The sequence below is a fragment of the Blastomyces gilchristii genome, assembly GCF_000003855.2.
Source record: "Blastomyces gilchristii SLH14081 genomic scaffold supercont1.7, whole genome shotgun sequence".
NCBI classification, from domain to species: Eukaryota; Fungi; Ascomycota; class Eurotiomycetes; order Onygenales; family Ajellomycetaceae; genus Blastomyces; species Blastomyces gilchristii.
The window spans coordinates 250,841-268,298 of record NW_003101676.1 but is presented as its reverse complement, the minus strand read 5'-3'; the positions used below and the strand labels follow the sequence as shown (position 1 = coordinate 268,298).

Genomic DNA, 17,458 nt, shown 5'->3' with positions numbered 1-17,458 from the left:
CCCTTTATCTCCGCGTTTGCGGCAGAATAGCAGCTCCAGACCCAAACAGCGTGCTATTTGCTCTCTCAGGGCTTCAACGGAAATGTCGCCTACTCAACCTAGATTTGGGGTGGACATGCACCTCACACCCGACGCCCTCAGCCGTGGAATATTGCCATTGTGAGCTGCACACGAAACTTACAGTATATAATACATACAGAGCGGGGAGCTCCATTTTCAGCATTTTGATATCTAAAAGTAGGCGGATCTAGCTAAGCTACGGTCCACTCCTATTTTTCTTGACAAAGATATCTCTCAGGGTCATGGTCTTGCATAGTCGGGCCGATCACAAACGCGACCAACCATATTAGATCTCATGGCTTCATCAAAACAGATAGATAACAATCTGAGATAGATAGCTTTTCGGCAGACTTAGCTTTCCAGCATAGGCTTCGCGAATGTTGTTCTGATACAGGTATGATAGATATTGCAACGCCAAGTAGGGAAAGGAGTGCATTCTTCGGATACATTGTTCAATCCAGCCGTATCTTATTATAAGCACAGGCTGTATGGGATAGCTCATTTATTCAAAACCATCTTCTACCTATCCTCATAATGCCAGCCAGGATTAGCAAGATCTGCTCTCACCCCATACGCCTTCTCAGCAATTTCCACAGCATTCATATCAACCTCCACAATCCGCATCCCAGCCTCAGGACCTGCAAAGCTACCCGGAACAACACCAAGTAATGGCAGCGCCACTTGGCTCAAACCTATATAGCCCTCTTCAGCCGGACCCCCGGCATTGCAAAATATGATGGCGCAGGTATTTTCAAACGCCCGCGAAACTAAAGCTGCTTTGAGGAACGTAGATTCAGTATCTTCGCTATATTTCCGTGCTTCGAGGGGCATGTCCGTGCTCAACCAGAAGCTGGGAATGATGATCATCCGTGCTCCCTGCCGGATCAGAGCACGGAATGCTTCCGGGAATGCTAGATCCCAACATGTCAAAATCCCCACTGGGCCCAAGGGTGTTTGGATGACACTGTGGCGGCTGCTGCTGCTGTTGTGCGGCTCACGAGCTGCTGGCCTCGTGCCAGTTGTAGTGTGAGGTCCGGCAGGGGGGGAGACGGGGGGATGGGCGGTCAGATATTCGCGCTCTGGCAGCCATAGGTTTGTCTTCGTATATAACCCCAGCAATTCGCCGGTGTGAGATATGAAAGGCGCAACGTTGAATAGTAACGGGCCGCTCGCGCTCCCTCCTTCCGGGGCAGCGAAGTCATCTACATAAGGTTTCGGTATTTCCTGTGCCTCTTTTGGGTGAGAGGTTGAGTTTGGGTCTGTCGTGACGATTGTTCCAGGGACAATGTTGATGCTCAACTCTTTTGCAACCACCTGGTATTTAAGGATGTAATCCCACGCTTTTGAAGCAAGGGGGGCAAACTTGGGATCATCGGGCACCCAGCTGGTTAGGTGGTACTCTGGCAAGACAACAAGAGAGGCGCCTTGAGATGCTGCATCTTGGATATGAGCGACTGCCACGCTGAAATTATATGCTGGGTCGAGGGGCTAAATATGGAAAATGCTGGTAAGTATATGTTTTGCCAGTTGTAAGAATGGGAACTGGTTAAACTTGATTATCCGTTCATCCGCTCATTACCTTGGGGTACATTTGAACCAAGCCCACCCTGAAATATGTTTGTTCGGACGTCATGGCTAGCCGCACATAATAGTATCTACTACGTTATTTGGATGTTTAAAATTTGACAGTTAGGAGTTCGAATGTGCTGTCTGCGTCTTTCTTCCGCCGTGGAGGTCGTTTATCTCAGCCGGGCCACAAATTTTGCACGAAACCTGATTGTTCAGGAAAGGTTGCTAAGTATGATTCTTCAACATACACAGGCATAGACTATAGATAGGGCTTTTCCCAACTAATGCGGCATTACACTCCTATAGAGGCTGATCATGATCAAAAATCTATAAATTCGGAATATCTACTCTAGTAATCACTGAATAACTTAAATGAAAATATATGACTTGAAGAAAGATAGGTACATACCTACACAGAGACACCGTCTATGGTGGGCAAGTTTCGACGGAGGAACGGGAAGTCAACCAAGAAAACATGGGACGATCTCAGCTGTAGCGCATGGATGGCCTAGATTAAATTCTTCTAGAACTGAATTGATAGTGTCATTTCGGAAATGATAACTAATTGAATAGAGTCACCCCTCAACTGCCACCTACTGTGTATATTTGTCCTAATTTTACATAGTAAATGGAAGAAGAACTACCATGCCTACACCGCCCGCCGCATGGCATCCGGAGATAATATCTAGGACAGCGGGAAAAAAAAAAAGGAAATTTGCCGCTGGGTTAAAACAAAAAAAAAAAAAAAAAAAGGAAAAGAAAATCCTTCAAGATCTCTTTATACTTGACTTGGCTGATCTCATGTGTAAATAAGCTAACTATATTTCTGCATCTCATATCTCATTGAGGTTTCACATTTTTCCATTCAGATCAAATGTAGCTTGCTTGCAGCAGCTGACGCGGGAGCAGTTCTATTGTTCCTATAATAGCTTTAAACGTTTTGTTTGGAATAACTTTGTTCTTTATTTGCCGCTTCCATGTTGCCAGGGAAAACCTACTTCTAGTAACCTTGATGCTTTGCCCGTCAATTAATTTTCGCCCGGTTTGCCGACCCGTAGAATATTCTATGACGCGAGGTGCAACGACCTCATTTGCTCTTCATTTATTTTGGGTTGGGTCTTGCTGGTCGGGAACCGAATATAAGGGAATATAACTCACGAAGGTATTGGAATGATTAGATATTTCTCGTTCGGGAGTAATTTTCCTCAGCATGCATATTCTCCTTACCTTCTATTATAACTTGAAAAGTCGAGTTCCTATAGACGAAGACGATCAGCTCTCCTACCAAGCGATATTTCCCTATCTCCGGAAGAGGAAGCGTTGATAGTTGGTCGGACAGGGCGAGAGCTCATACCACTGCCAAAATGTACTGAAGCCGAGTTTTGGCTTTCACCGGAGCTTAGCGACGAGGAAAAAGAACAAGGCGAAAAGTAGCAAGATGTAGGAACCTGAGAGCGTCATAAAGGAACGAAATGGCCCGAAGACCTGGACTGATTCCTACCGAAATCGCGAAAGAATCCAGGAAAAGCCGCCGTCAAGAGCCAACAAATCGACCTTGCGGTTTGGAGTCCAAGTAGCGGAGAAGCAACAGGCTCCAATTCGTCCAACACGATCCCAGTAAAACCGAAACCGGCCACGATGCCAATGGAATTGCCAAGCAACCGAAACCGTCCGTATTTGAACAAATCAATCAACTGCCTGCCTCCCCGCTTCCAGCGTTCATCCTCCTGAATCAGTATGATTGCTGGGCTGGGTTGCGCTTTCAAGACCAACGGAACCATTTTCCCTTTGAGCGTCTCTGTCAACTCTGTGATAGCACAGTCTCATGAAACGTCATCATCGTGAACTTTCTTTGGCTCGCGATTATGATTTGCTTCTTTGTTTTTCAATTGAGCGAATAATGATGAGCGCCGGCACTTTTCTGTTTGCCGAAAAAGTTTATGGAGTCCCTTCCTAGAGCCTAGATCCAATCAAATATCCTGTAATATACGAAGCATGAATGAAATTCTTTCTTTTATCCTGGTTTGGTTCCTGGCGTTGTCGTTAAACGGACGTGGCTGTCGCATCAAAGTGACATGGCTGGACATATGCCGCTATTCCTAAATTAGTCCTAGCGTCACGTCTGTGTTGATTACGTCATCATTTAATTCTCGCTTGGCCTCTTCAAGTAAATTTCTCCGACCTTAACATTCATCTTGCCATCGTCACCAAAGCAAACTTATCGCTGCAACACGCGCTGCATGCCCGACAGTCACCAGCCATGACCCGTTGACTGTTCACTGTTCCACGTATTAATATGCGAAACATTTATATACCTTTACTTCTACGCAATTTCCACATCGCCTCCCTTTCGCTACTCCTCGCAATGACTGAATATTCAAGCTGGAAGGTTACCGATTTGAAGGCCGAGCTGAAACGACGCGGCATTCCCCAGACTGGTCTTAGGGTCAAGCAGAACTTCATCGATCGATTACTCCAGTCAGATGCTGCGGCGCAACCTGAACCTTCACCGGAAGTTCCCCCACCAAGCAATGCACCTGAAGAACAGGCCCCGGAAGAACCTGAACAGGCAAGCCAAGAAGATGTGAGCGCTGGCGACCAACAGCCGCCTGGTGCGCCAGAACCGAAACATGGCGCTGTTGAATCTGAATCGAAAGAACTACCTGCCGCAAAGTTACCGAAACCGCCGTCGCAGGATTCGACTGATGATGTCATTATGAAAGATAAGGAGGACGCAGAAGCCGATCAAGCTGTGGCGACTACTCGAGACTTGTCCGCCGAAGCGAAGGAGCAAACTCAGGAACCCAAGATAGAAGAGTCGGTACAGTCGCAGGAGGCTATAGAGGAACCAGCCCCATCTGCCCCCTCTGCTCCTCAAGAACTGGAATCAGCATCCGTATCCCCCGACGATGAGAGAATCGCGTCGAGAGAGGAGTCCACAGATGACTCCAGAAAAAGAAAACGGCGAAGCCAGAGCCCACCACCCTCTCCTAAAACAGCGGCTTTGAAGAAGGCTAAAGCTGAGGATGGGCTTCCGCGTGTGGTATTGAAGGAGGACGATGTCACAGCTGATATGGGTGTTCCCTCGGAGGAGATTTTAGCAGCACCAGTTCCCGGTGTTCCTGCACCTCAAGACGCCGAAATGCAAGATACGACCCTAGAAAAGACTGAAGAAGGGCCCCGGGAGATGGAACCGGAACCGGAACCAACACTCCAACCCAAACCTACGGTCGTCCTGGAGGCAAGCGAGGAAGATAATAAGGCTGCTGACCTCCATTCGGCACCCCAGGCTAAACCAGAAGTCGAGAAGCCCGAAGAGCTACACACCCACAAGCACACCTCCGGCGATACACGCTTCAAAAGCTTGTTCCCTCTGGCAAATGGTGGCCGGGCACTCTCCCCTTCTCCTACGGGCTTGGCAGGTGAGGAGGCAGATCGCATCGTCTCACCAGCCATTCACCCGGCAACCACATCCCTGTATATACGCAATTTCATGCGACCTCTACAACCAACCAGCCTTAAAAAGCACCTTGCAACCCTTGCAACCCCACCCTCGTCATCTGTGGATCCTGATATAATCCTAGCTTTCTTTTTGGATTCCATTAAAACACATTCTTTTGTTACTTTTACAAATGTTTCCGCAGCCTCTAGGGTACGTTCGGCACTCCACGGAACTATTTGGCCAGACGAGCGAACGCGAAAACCGCTCTGGGTCGATTTCATCCCGGAAGAGAAAGTCAAAGAATGGATCACCGTTGAGCAAGATTCCGGTAATGGCGCGAGAGGTGCGCCACGGTGGGAGGTGATCTATGATGAGACCGATGAAGGGGTTACAGCTTCCCTTCAGGAAGCCAGTCCCATAAACCAAATCCCTTCCCGCAACAATCGCGATAACGATCAAAACCTAGGTCGAGAGCCGCCGTTGGGTCCCCGTGCAACGCACGGTCCTATGCATCGAGACAGCCACCATATTGCACCACCTGTTGCACCTGCACGATACGCCGGTGAAAGCTTCAAGGCCCTTGATGACAGATTTCTCTCCACAGCCGCGAAGCCGAAACTCTACTATCAACCTGTTCCGCCAGAGGTATCGGATAAGCGCCTTGATCGATTTGCCGACCTCTACCGCGCTGGACCTACGCCTCGACGAGGAGGCGATGAGATGCGCAAATACACCTTCGAAGATACGGATTATTTCGTGGACAAGGGTCCGGAATATGGAAACCGTGGGCGCCGGAGAGGTGGTAGAGGTGCCCGGTTCAGAGACCGTGGAGACTTTGGAGATAGTTGGAGGCGGTAGATGGGTGATTGGCCGCAAGTGAAGGAAAGAATTTTTGACCAAAAATAATGGATCAGTGCGCGCCCGTTTGACCATTTATTTTCCCATCTAGGCTCTAGCGCGTTTTCATTCGTGAGATGCTCACTCCCTGCGGAATATCGTGGTTGATTTTCCCTCTATTCCACTTCCCCCAAAGTTGTTATCTATGTTCCCTCCGTCTCTTTCGACCGCAACTAGATATGGATTGGCTTGGATCATGGCTATAGGAAGGAGCATTGGTATTTTGTTTTTTTATTTTCCCTTTCCGTAATATTTTTGCCATGCATAAAAAGGGACATTCATTCTAACATATTCTGTCACCCCACACTTGTATGAGGCACTTCTACTTCCTTTTGTATATTATTCTCTCTCTCTCTCTTTTTTTTTAATTTTTTTAATGTGGCCCGTGATCTTGATTCCTTTGCCTCATTTTTGATCCTTCCGACCATCCTTCAAGCTGGCGAGATTCAGAGATTCACCATGGGAAAATGAAAAAATTCAGTAGGCAGGAATGCGGATTTTCTTTTCTTTCTATTTGTCTGTGTACCGTGGCGTTTGGTTTTGCGTCTTTTTCCTCCTTTCCTTCATAAGGCTGAACGAAAATGCAATGGAGATAGCATATATCGAACAAATTGGGTGTAAATTTCTGATCATTATTGGTTGAGTTTGGAGTTTGACTTGACCTTCCGTAATATCGCCTGCTTCTCTAGATCTTGAGATGATTCGAACGAAGCGACCACCGCACTTAATAACCACTCACTCAGAGGAGATCGTTGCATGATTGATATTTTGTTCCTAAAACATCTAGATATTATCATGGACACGTAAACTGGGCACATAACTCGCTGTTGGAGTTCGACGAATAAAACAAGACATGCAAAGCAAAGAGGCCAAATGGGCATTCCGTCGCCATCAAAGCAACCTGTCAAAGCATCGCATGTATGTGACATGCATATATCCACAAAAAGTGCATTATATTCAACCAATTGCCTATCGAAGGTACATCTCATCATCCATTCTCGTATGCTTACCACCCATTGCCTTCGTCGACTCAGCATATTGCCGAGCCATATCAACAACCGCAAACTTTTTGCCTAGCTCGCGAATGTCCTGCACGCTCTGGCCTAGTTGACCGAGCAACGCGACTAAGGCAACGTCGTTAGCTTGTGCAAGAGATTCGGTGGAGAATGTATCTGATTGTTGCGGCGTTAGGAGGGATAGGTGGGAAATCAAGGAGTGGATGTTGCGCAGTAGGGAGTGCGAGATCTGCGGAGAAGAGGCGGCTGTTGATTGAGTCTGGTTATCTGGAGTCTGTTGAGAGATACTGGAGAGATAGGCTTTTATGAGGTGTAGGCGTGACTCGAGCGTTTTGACGGCGGTTAGACGAGTGTTTAGATTGGCGATTACTATGATAAAATTGGTTAATGGGTACTACTGGCATTTGTCGGTATTTGTTAAATTTGTCCACTTACGGTCTTCATCTTCCTTAGAAAGTGGGGAGACTTCATCCACAACGGAAGTCTTCTCTAGGGGTGTCGATGTAGCTCCGGCCTTCTTGCCGGCGGCGGGTTTCTTAGTGCTACCGGCGGAGGGTTTTGGGGTTGCATCGCTCGCCTGAATAGCCGTAGCATTGCCTCCTCCTCTTGCAACAAAATCGACGCTGATCATTTCTGCTTCCCCCGTTTCGATAGCATACGGTAATTCTCGAAACCGGAGTGCTAAGCTGGGCTGCTGCCCATCCAGCTGCATGGTTTTGTCTGCATCGCCCGCATTATTGTCCTCCTCGTATGTCGATTCGTAAATTGCAAGAGGAAGCTTCCCTGTAGCATGAGAAGTGTTATCTTCAAGCCCGGAAGGATCAAACGCAAGCAGCACTGCTGTTTCGTTATATTTCTGGAGAATGTGTTGGTGAATCGGTAGTTGGGTAGCAGTAGGACCTGTGGGTGGCGTGAGGGTGAACCAGCCAACAAGGTCCAACGGCGGATCTTTATGAACGTCTCTAACTACAAAGAAAGATATACTGGTTAGTGTCACCTATTGAGAAACGATTAAGAGCAGAGTGGTCCGGACATTGCTGTAGTCTCTCTTCAAACCAGGGCTCATGTAGTACACTGTCTCCATTAGAAGTGGTTACAATATTGCATTCAAACACATGCTCGAGGCTAATAGTTCGACCCTTTTGCTGTCCTATTAGCGCCCCGGCAATTGGTCCCTTTTGCTGCCTTGCAATGTGTCGGGTGACATGATCTGATATATTAAGGAGGACGAGTGGATGGAGTAGGATTTGGAGGCCCGAGTCGGAAGATTTTAGCGAAATTAGGGGGTTAACCTTTCCCATGGTTCGGAAGCTGCTGTTGAGCCGCACTCCAACTGAAAAAGAGAAGTAAATACAGTCTGTAGTTGTGGATATATCCTCAGTTCCTAGGTAGTGCTTGTTCAGTGCTGTGGTTCTGTATAGAACTTGGACGCTGAACTCTAGTAAGTTGAAGAGCCTGTTTGTTCTGTTTGCTGTGTTTGGTCAATTTGCATGTGGGGCAATCGCTGTCCCAGATCCATACCCATGATCGAACAACATCTTTCGCAACGATCGAGCAATAGGTCTCTCCCTAGATGTCTTTGCACGAGGGCGACAAGAAGACATGGAGACTCCTCCCTCTTTCAACGCTGTGAAGGACCACCTCGACACGGTCATCCAGGATCCGTCTATCCCTCTTGATGTCGCCACCCTGGGCAAGCTAAAGGTCGAACTCCTCACCAATACCAACCAGGACGTTTTGTCAGCTATTCTCACCCAAGTTTCGCAGATTCTCCCTATATTGCAGGACGATCCGTCTCCTTTAACAAGTTTAGCTACCAAAGCTGCTTCATATCTAACTTTCACCCAGCTCCAGTCCATTGACCCTCCTCTAAATTTGCTCGCTGGAATCAGTGCCCCATCTCCGCCAGTGAACCTCCTGGCCTTGTCACTCCTAGGACAGGCCAGTCATTCAAGTGCTGATGCAGCGATTATCTCTGGAAACCCTCCTCTCGTGATTGCCCTAGTAGAACTTTGGCTTACGGTCTCCGAAACTGCGGTGTCACAAGCTGCATTTGATGTTCTATGGGCTCTCCTAGAAGTCGATTATGCCCACGACTACGAAAGCGACGCCTTAGTAGATGGGGAGAAGAAAAACAAGATCGGAGGCCAGGGGCTAATGTGGAGGAGAATATTCAATGATAGAGACGTCTACGAACGCCTTTTCTCCATATGCAGCCTTGAGAGCACGGAGCCACCAGGACATATCAGCAGGCGAGACAAGTCTGTAGCCCAAGGCAGGCTAATGGATTTAATTATTAAGGCTGGATCGCTGGATTGGCAGGCGATAGCGACATCACATTTCCCCGACATCGAATCCAAATTTCGAAGTTCCAGCTTATTGAGTTTTGCGGCCTCCCAAATGGTTGATCCAGACGATGTACTATTGCATATGACACATATCCATTTCCTCTGTGAGCTCCTTCGAATTGGAGCTCCAGGACTCCGCCAACGTGCTAAAGTCCAGAGTCATTCGTATCCTCTATTTTCTTCTCCTTCCCTTGAATACCTTACCTCTAGTGGCCTCCACGCCAAAATAATGAGTTACTATTTGGACCCTTCGATCCTTGACCCAGCGTACGCACCGATTCTCTCTGGGCCGGTTATGGGCTATATATCTCAGTATGCGATACTATACCCAAATCATATACTCCAGCAGCCTCAGGCCTTTCTGGATTCGATTCTTTCACGGATCTCGGAGGCTTTGGACATTCAACCTGTTAAATGGGCTCACGGCCCAGTTCCGACTGGCGATCTTGACATTCTTGCCTCTTTACCCCGAGTGATGCTTGTAGAAGCAGGAAACAGATGGATCAACCCGGTGCAGTCGATACCTTCGAAGCCTGTAAACAGTCATGCCCTGGATGCTCTGGGTCGAATATTTAAGGGACCGCCAACTCTTGACAACGACTCCAATGGGCTCTCAGACCCACTGGATCAAAATCCAACAAGTCCCCGAGCAGAAGCTGCAGCTTCTCGTGTCCTATATCTTCGGTATTTGAATGAGCATCCGGATTTATGGGCGAATGTTGTTGTTGCTGCTGATGTCCTTGCCATGCAGGACACAGCCCTTGCAGCCATCGCGTTTATAAAATCCGTCCTGACAGCACACTGGGCTGTGATTCCGCCAAGTGGTAGTAACTCAACGACCCTCACTAACCGCCGATTTGGCCTACCCACAGAGGATCAGATTTCTCGACTTGGCCCGTCAACACAAGGCAAGCTTCCAAGGTCCGGTTTGTGGGCACTTTTCGTACCTCCCGCCTTAACGGAGGTCCTACCCTACCTTTTCAAAGCCCCACAGACGTACAATAACTTTGTCGCCGGTGGGGCAGCGGACACGGAGAGTGCTGTCTGGAGAATTGCAACGGCTAAGTTTGATGCGCTTGTTGCATTACAGACGGAAGTGAAGAAGGTTGATGGGGGTTTTGAAGGGTTTGACGATATTATCCGAACACTTAATAAGCGGGTTGCAGATGGTCCATGGGGTCCTTCGAGCCAAGTTGGTAGTCGGGTAGATGCGCTGGAGCTGTGATCAATTTAGTCATTCGCGTGCCCTAATGATAGTTATGCATTTATGGCTTTGTCAAGTACCCATATGAGCTCTCCAGAAAGTCAAAACATGTAAACGTAGGACAGTCGTTGGTCTTTTCTTGCCGATGAACATATTCAGTTGATGAAGTCTAGCTATGATGACGTGCTTAATTATTGATTTATTGACTGCTTGGTGAAAATGCAGGGTATGGGATCAACATTATGTATCTTAATAATGATAACTACGCCGTACCAGAACTGAAATTCCACAGTGTTGCAAAATAATTCAAGGATGTAATGTCTAAAACATATCTCTCTTAATAATGACAAGCGTCTGGCTCCTGTCGTCTAGATATATATATATCCCTTGGCGCCTAGCTGATGATCGGCCCCGCTAAGGTAATATTGACAGGCTAAAATAAACGTGGTTGAGTTCGCCCGAATTGAAAAGCGGTCAGATTCGGCAGTATATTTATTTTTCTGACGTGACCCATCTTAGAGGGAAAAGTACGAATTGCCAACCAAAGCCAAAGTCTGTCAAAAGCAGCATTTAAACTGACTTGTGCCAGAGATAATATATGTTATTTTTACTCCACTCCATAAGCCTTTCTTTTGGACTATAATATTACTATATGAATCATTCCTTCAATCTCCGTCTTTTGGAAATCGAGAAAGCTGAAAGAGAGGAGAAAGAAATATGTCACGCTTTGGTGCAAACCGGGGCAGAAAGCTGCCTGGTGCTGAGTTCTCGTGGGATACAGAGGGTGGGGGAGAACCAGATAACGCACCTACGCCATTATTTCCGGTGAGCTATAAATGAGGCTCTCCCATTGTTACTCTTTTAAACCTTCTCTTTGCTAGCATCATTCTTCCCAATCTTGATTCTTTACGACCGAATATGAAGTAAAGGAGAGGTATGCGCGCGGCTAACACTTCATTTCAGAAATACTCAGTACCCATTGCAAAATCGCTTACGGAGGAGGAGCGCAGCCAGGTCGACTACTACAGGCAGTTGCGGCAGATGATACATGATGGACCCTATTATACAGTGTTGAGCACGCCGCCGTCATCACAAAAGGGAGGCGCGGTGGCTGCTCGAAAAGCTCAGTTTGATCCATTTCAAGGCATGGCGACATACGGACAGAGATATTTGAAGAAAACTAGGACATTGCCAAAACTTTCAGGAAGGCCCTATGGTATGTATATCTTTTATTTGCCATTCTGCTTCCCCCCCCCCCCCTTCCGTACGAACCTAGGCCTCTTGGGCCTCCCTTTATCTTACTTATTTCCTTACTTGGCTAGCTTTTATTTCCCAGACTAATGTGAGCCCCGATGCATCGTGCCTTTGCTTTTACAGTTATGAACTTTTTTCCAAAAGAGCTCTGGTCGACCCTTGACCCCAAATATGTCGGTTTGCAAGCTGGTGGTGCCAATGGGTTTGGTTCGCTTTTACGAGGCGGCCAGAAGCGTGGCTTTGAGGATGACGAGGAGGATGAAGATGTCGGTCCGTCTCGGAAGAGAATAGCAGCTGATGGAGAAGAGGATGAAGAAGGATCAGAGGTTGGCGAGAAACGAAAGCGGGGAGCTGGAGCGGAGGATGAGGACTTGTTGGATGAGGATGAAGATGGGGGAGAGGAGGAAATTGTGGATGATGATTTCGAAGATGATGAGGAGGATATGGGCGGAGATTATAACGCAGAACAGTATTTCGATGGTGGGGATGATGACGGAGATGGATATGATGGAGGTGGAGAGGGGGATAATGATACGTATTAATGAGTGCTGTTTTTCTCATTTTTTACTATGGATGATGATTCTCCTCTATTTATCTCGTTTATCTCGTTTCTTTCAATTTTCTTCATATATGATACCCGTTTTTCTTTTCTTTTCATGGAATATAGCCAGATATGTACAGTAGTGTATATCAGATGGGATAGCCGGGCTCGATCATAACAAAATGTTCATGACACTATTTTGGGAGATTCCAAGTCTACGCTTAGGCCTGGCGTTTTCCACAAACCATATTCGGTATGCAGCATATTTGAACTTTAATGTATTAGCTATATGACTTCTTAGCACTGCCACAACTTGTCCTTCAGCATAATCACCGCAAGGTAAAGGTTAAAAACATGCCTCTAGGGGTACAATATATGACCCCTACAGGTAGGTAGACACTTCTTACTGGCCCACTTGCCACTTATTTGGTAAATTCGCGCCTAATATGAGGGCATAGATCTGAATGAATGAGCCAAAAAGATTTAATGAGGAAATATAAAAACTTTTGGCTATACTTTCTCCCGTTAGTTCGTATCATGCCATCGACAAGACGAAAAAGTGGTGTTTTGTTCGATGACCTCATAATCAACCCTAACCTAATTTGGTTTTTTTTTTTTTGGGCGCGTAGAATCCCCAACATCTCAAATCCTTTATCAGATCGACCCCGCGATGTAGAATCAATGGCCAACGCCGACTCCAACAACACGGAACACGCATCCGGTAGAACTGCTATAATTCTTTACGGTTCAGAAACTGGAAACTCCCAGGATGTTGCTGATGAGCTTGGGCGCCTCGCAGAGAGGTTGCACTTCTCAGCGCATGTTTGCGAGCTGAACGCCATTAAAGCGGTGCGATAAGGGCGCATACCAGAATTTAGGGGAATTGAAGCTCACACTTGATGTAGGAATCTCTAAATGACTATGACGTGACGATATTCGCGGTCTCGACGACTGGACAGGGCGATTTCCCTTCCAACGCTCGGATTTTCTGGAAGTCATTGCTGCTGAAGAAGCTTCCGCCAACATTTCTCCAGGGTGTGAACTTCGCGCTCTTTGGATTGGGGGATAGTTCGTACCCAAAGTAAGGTTGCAATTTTCTCATTATTTACGTATCAAATTATTAACGAATTCCGGTATGGGACCTTAGGTTCAACTGGGCATCTCGGAAGCTTTACAAGAGATTATTGCAGCTTGGTGCAAACGAGCTGTACCCATGCGGCGAAGCAGATGAGCAACATCCGGAAGGGTATGCATTCTATGAGTACCATTAATTTCGGCTTGCCCATACTGACACTGCAATCTTAGTCTCGAAGGCACCTTCGTCCCGTGGTCGCTGGACCTACGAAAGCATTTATTGGACAAATTCCCGCTTGCGCCTGACCAACACCCGATCTCAGATGACGTTCAGTTACCACCAAAATGGGTGCTCGCGCGCCGGGAATATAGCCCAGTCGAAAGCACCACTACGTATCCGGGTATAGCACTGCCAAAAGTGCAATCTGGGGAACAACTAGAAAATGGCAGCATCCCTTCGAATTTTTCTCATGACCTGCGACCCATTCCGAATACTGTCTCCGCGACATTAGTCGCGAACGATCGACTCACACCGCAGACCCATTGGCAAGATGTCCGCCACATTATTCTCAAGATTCCCGAGTCAATTCGATACGTCCCAGGCGATATCCTACAAATAACTCCTCGGAATTTCGCTGGCGATGTAAACTCACTAATAACAACGATGGGCTGGGAGAACGACGCCGACATACCTTTACGTTTTATTCCCAATCCTAAATATGTGTCAGCCAAGAACTTATCTTCTCCCGAGATCCCATTTCTGTTGAATTCGCCCGGCTTCACCCTCAGAAACCTACTCACTGACTATTTAGATATAATGGCCATACCACGACGATCCTTCTTTTCCAACATTGCTCACTACACTGAGGACCCTATGCATAAAGAGCGACTCTTGGAGTTTACTGATCCAGAATACATAGACGAGTTCTACGACTACACCTCGCGACCCCGTCGGTCAATCCTCGAAGTCTTGTATGAGTTTGAATCCGTGAAGATCCCTTGGCAACACGTTTGTGCCGTGTTCCCCGTCCTTCGCGGACGGCAATTCAGTCTTGCCAGCGGTGGGAAACTGAAAACCACCGAAAGTTTACCTGGTAGCCATGTTACAAGTTCTGGCACTCGCTTTGATCTCCTGGTCGCCATCGTCAAATACCAAACAGTAATTAAAAAGATTCGTGAGGGTATATGTACGCGCTACCTTGCAGTGCTTCGCCCAGGGAGCACATTGAAAGTCCAAGTGCAAAAAGGCGGACTCAATTCCTCAATGCGACAGCTCTTGGAGCCTACAGTACTGATCGGGCCTGGCACAGGAGTCGCACCACTTCGCTCTATGTTATGGGAAAAGGCTGCCATGGCGACTACATTTCGACAAAAGCATGGCCCTGACGTACCGATGCTTTTTGGTCCTATTATCCTGCTGTATGGCGGGCGGAATAGAAGAGCAGATTTCTTTTTCGAGGATGAATGGGATGAGTTGAACAAGGTGCTCGATATCACGATATTAACGGCGTTCTCAAGAGATCAGAAACAGAAGATATACGTGCAGGACCGCATCCGCGAGCATGCCGCGTTGTTTTTTAGAGTATTACATGATCTGAATGGCACTGTCTATATTTGTGGGTCGTCAGGTAAAATGCCTCAGGCGATTAGGGAGGCGCTTATTGAAGGCTTCCAAGAGTTCGGGAAGAAAGAAAGTGAGTCCGGTGAAAGGCAGAGGTATAGTCGAGAGGAGGCAGAGAAGTATTTGATGGATATGGAGAAAGTGGGGCGGTATAAGCAAGAGACTTGGTGAAGTGTAGCTGGTTAAACTGAGGTGAGAGAAATATAACCGATTCATACTAGATAATGCCATGCCATGCAATCACATAGACCGTGTTTTACATTATCCTGTTTCTGAGAAACCTGATTGATTCGGAAATTAGCAGAACTTGACAGAAGTCCAAAGAAGTTTAGTTACTCACACTACTCTGAAAATATCAAGAGAGGTTGAGCATGATGAGAAAAGTTTTGTTCCGTGTACAGGCGGGACATATGTCACGTGAGTCAGGGTTCCGGCAAACCTCGGTTGCCGAATCCGGCGATCTGAGTGAGGGTAGATTCGGAAGTTCAGCAACGCCGACAACATCGACGTTTTCAAGCCGTTGTACACTCCCCAAAAACCGACACATCACCACCACCACCACCACTCAGCTGTTGTACCCCGGGTCAAATTCACAACGGCCACTGTATCGACAAGTAAGGGCCTCCGAGCTGCCAGTGTACTCTCCGATTTCCAACAATGGCTGCGAATGCTCTCAGGATACTGGTGCCCGTAAAACGGGTCATCGACTTCGCCGTACGTGGTTTTACCTCCTCCCAGTCCGTTCTCAGTGCTCGCACTACATTACAATTGGGGAGAATCTTTCCCTTTTTTCAATGTGTTCCTGTTGCCTGTATAGCCCGAATTGAGCTGCTGTCTGCCTTACCCGCATCCCATAAGCACCGATCTATGCCGGCCGTTCCATTAACTCGCCATAAATTAACATACGCAGATAAAACCCCGTATCAACAAAACCCAAACAGGCGTCGAAACTGCCGGCGTCAAGCACTCCCTCAACCCATTCGATGAGCTCTCCATAGAAGAAGCCGTCCGCCTACGCGAACGCAAGGGCCCTATGACCGTCTCCGACATCCTAGCTATCTCCGCCGGTGGCCCTAAGTGCGCAGACACCCTCCGCACCGCCATGGCCATGGGAGCTGATCGATCAATCATTGTCGATGTACCCGAGAAAGCAGACCAGGCAGGCTTGGAACCATTGACCGTGGCCAAGATGCTGAAGAGCGTAGTCCAGAAGGAAAATATCAATCTAGTGCTACTAGGCAAACAGGCTATTGATGGTGATCAGGGACAAACGGGCCAAATGCTGGCTGGTCTCCTGGGCTGGTCACAGGCGACACAGGCGAGTAAGGTTGATATAAAAGACGATGCGGGCACTGTGGAGGTCACTCGGGAGGTGGACGGCGGCGTGGAGACGCTCAAGGCCAAGTTGCCCATGGTGATTACTACGGATCTGCGGTTAAATGAGCCACGCTATGCCAGTTTGCCGAACCTTATGAAAGCGAAGCGGAAGCCGTTGGAGAAGAGGACTTTGGCAGAACTTGGGGTTGAGGATACAAAGAGGTTGAAGACTTTGAAGGTTACGGGTATGTCTAGCTTCTATGGTTTTCTCTCTTCAGTTTATTGAGGGTATTTAGTTCCCTGCTGGATACAACTAACTTATCTTCAATAGAACCCCCGGCCAGGCAAGGAGGTGGCAAGGTAGAAGATGTCGATGGAATGATTGCCAAATTGAAAGAGCTGGGTGCTCTATAAAAGGGTTCCTTCACAGTTCATTGTCGCTGGCTCTGCCCTCGCCATCAGTGTATACGTACAACTCAGCTTCCTTTTGGCGTACTGTGTTTTTTTTTCGTCATATTTTTCCTCTTCCTTTTCTGTCCCCTACAATATATGCGAATCTGTGCAAAACATCCTACACACGACGTGATGTACATGTACATATCTACGTACCTCCTATTTTGGACGCCATCAAAAACCAATATCAAAAAAGACCTACTCGATATATGCGTCTACTTGCACCAGAGATTTTGTGCTCCTGCTTTCAACCCTGCCGTTTCTTTTAGATATACGTGTTATTTCCAAAATGAATGACAGTCGGACCTTCCAACATTTTCGCTTGAAAGGTTAACTGAAGGCACATGCACATTTCCATACATCGTATGGGTCATACAGGCAGCTTTAATGGTCCGTAATGCTCAACAGTGAATAGGTTGGAATTGCGCTCTAGTGAAAGAAACAGTATGACACGCTCAGGTTTGCACAGTGAATAATATCTTCCCATAGGACAGGGCACTTTACATCAGTTAACTATGTACTCTGTACATGTACATGTACATTACATTCGCAACTATCTTCCCTTCTAGCATTCAGCTGGCTTAAAGATCATCTTGCTATTCTCAAAAGGAGGATTATCACGATAGGATGAGTCCACAGTGGCTCTGGTTGGTCTTGTTCAT

The 17,458-nt window shown here is 47.3% G+C and overlaps 7 protein-coding genes across 7 annotated transcripts; 5 read left to right on the top strand and 2 right to left on the bottom strand.

The window, feature by feature from the left end:
* Position 1: 1 nt before the first annotated feature.
* BDBG_04091 (hydrolase) lies at positions 2-1,932 on the bottom strand. Its single transcript, XM_031721532.1, has 2 exons — positions 1,640-1,932; positions 2-1,548 (listed from the first exon to the last, which is right to left on the bottom strand). The coding sequence occupies exons 1-2, from the start codon at positions 1,691-1,693 to the stop codon at positions 580-582; spliced, it is 1,023 nt and encodes a 340-aa protein (XP_031578120.1). The 5' UTR covers positions 1,694-1,932; the 3' UTR covers positions 2-579.
* Positions 1,933-2,384: 452 nt separating this feature from the next.
* On the bottom strand, positions 2,385-8,455 carry BDBG_04088 (COP9 signalosome subunit 6). The gene is made up of 3 exons (XM_002625173.2): positions 8,018-8,455; positions 7,420-7,950; positions 2,385-7,353 (listed from the first exon to the last, which is right to left on the bottom strand). Exons 1-3 carry the CDS (start codon positions 8,283-8,285, stop codon positions 6,938-6,940), a joined length of 1,215 nt encoding a protein of 404 aa, XP_002625219.1. The 5' UTR covers positions 8,286-8,455; the 3' UTR covers positions 2,385-6,937.
* BDBG_04089 (SAP domain-containing protein) lies at positions 2,814-7,788 on the top strand. The gene has a single exon (XM_002625174.2). The coding sequence runs from the start codon at positions 3,926-3,928 to the stop codon at positions 5,927-5,929; it is 2,004 nt and encodes a 667-aa protein (XP_002625220.2). The 5' UTR covers positions 2,814-3,925; the 3' UTR covers positions 5,930-7,788.
* Positions 8,456-8,461: 6 nt separating the features above from the next.
* On the top strand, positions 8,462-10,923 carry BDBG_04087 (uncharacterized protein). The gene has a single exon (XM_002625172.2). The coding sequence runs from the start codon at positions 8,587-8,589 to the stop codon at positions 10,555-10,557; it is 1,971 nt and encodes a 656-aa protein (XP_002625218.1). The 5' UTR covers positions 8,462-8,586; the 3' UTR covers positions 10,558-10,923.
* Positions 10,924-11,070: 147 nt separating this feature from the next.
* BDBG_04086 (DNA-directed RNA polymerase III subunit RPC7) lies at positions 11,071-12,809 on the top strand. The gene is made up of 3 exons (XM_031721531.1): positions 11,071-11,361; positions 11,500-11,752; positions 11,914-12,809. The coding sequence occupies exons 1-3, from the start codon at positions 11,254-11,256 to the stop codon at positions 12,330-12,332; spliced, it is 780 nt and encodes a 259-aa protein (XP_031578119.1). The 5' UTR covers positions 11,071-11,253; the 3' UTR covers positions 12,333-12,809.
* A 163-nt stretch (positions 12,810-12,972) lies between these two features.
* On the top strand, positions 12,973-15,493 carry BDBG_04085 (NADPH reductase tah18). The gene is made up of 4 exons (XM_002625170.2): positions 12,973-13,180; positions 13,237-13,412; positions 13,479-13,577; positions 13,637-15,493. Exons 1-4 carry the CDS (start codon positions 13,013-13,015, stop codon positions 15,195-15,197), a joined length of 2,004 nt encoding a protein of 667 aa, XP_002625216.1. The 5' UTR covers positions 12,973-13,012; the 3' UTR covers positions 15,198-15,493.
* Positions 15,494-15,504: 11 nt separating this feature from the next.
* Positions 15,505-17,309, top strand: BDBG_04084 (electron transfer flavoprotein beta subunit). Its single transcript, XM_002625169.2, has 3 exons — positions 15,505-15,740; positions 15,937-16,588; positions 16,675-17,309. Exons 1-3 carry the CDS (start codon positions 15,684-15,686, stop codon positions 16,755-16,757), a joined length of 792 nt encoding a protein of 263 aa, XP_002625215.1. The 5' UTR covers positions 15,505-15,683; the 3' UTR covers positions 16,758-17,309.
* Positions 17,310-17,458: the final 149 nt, after the last annotated feature.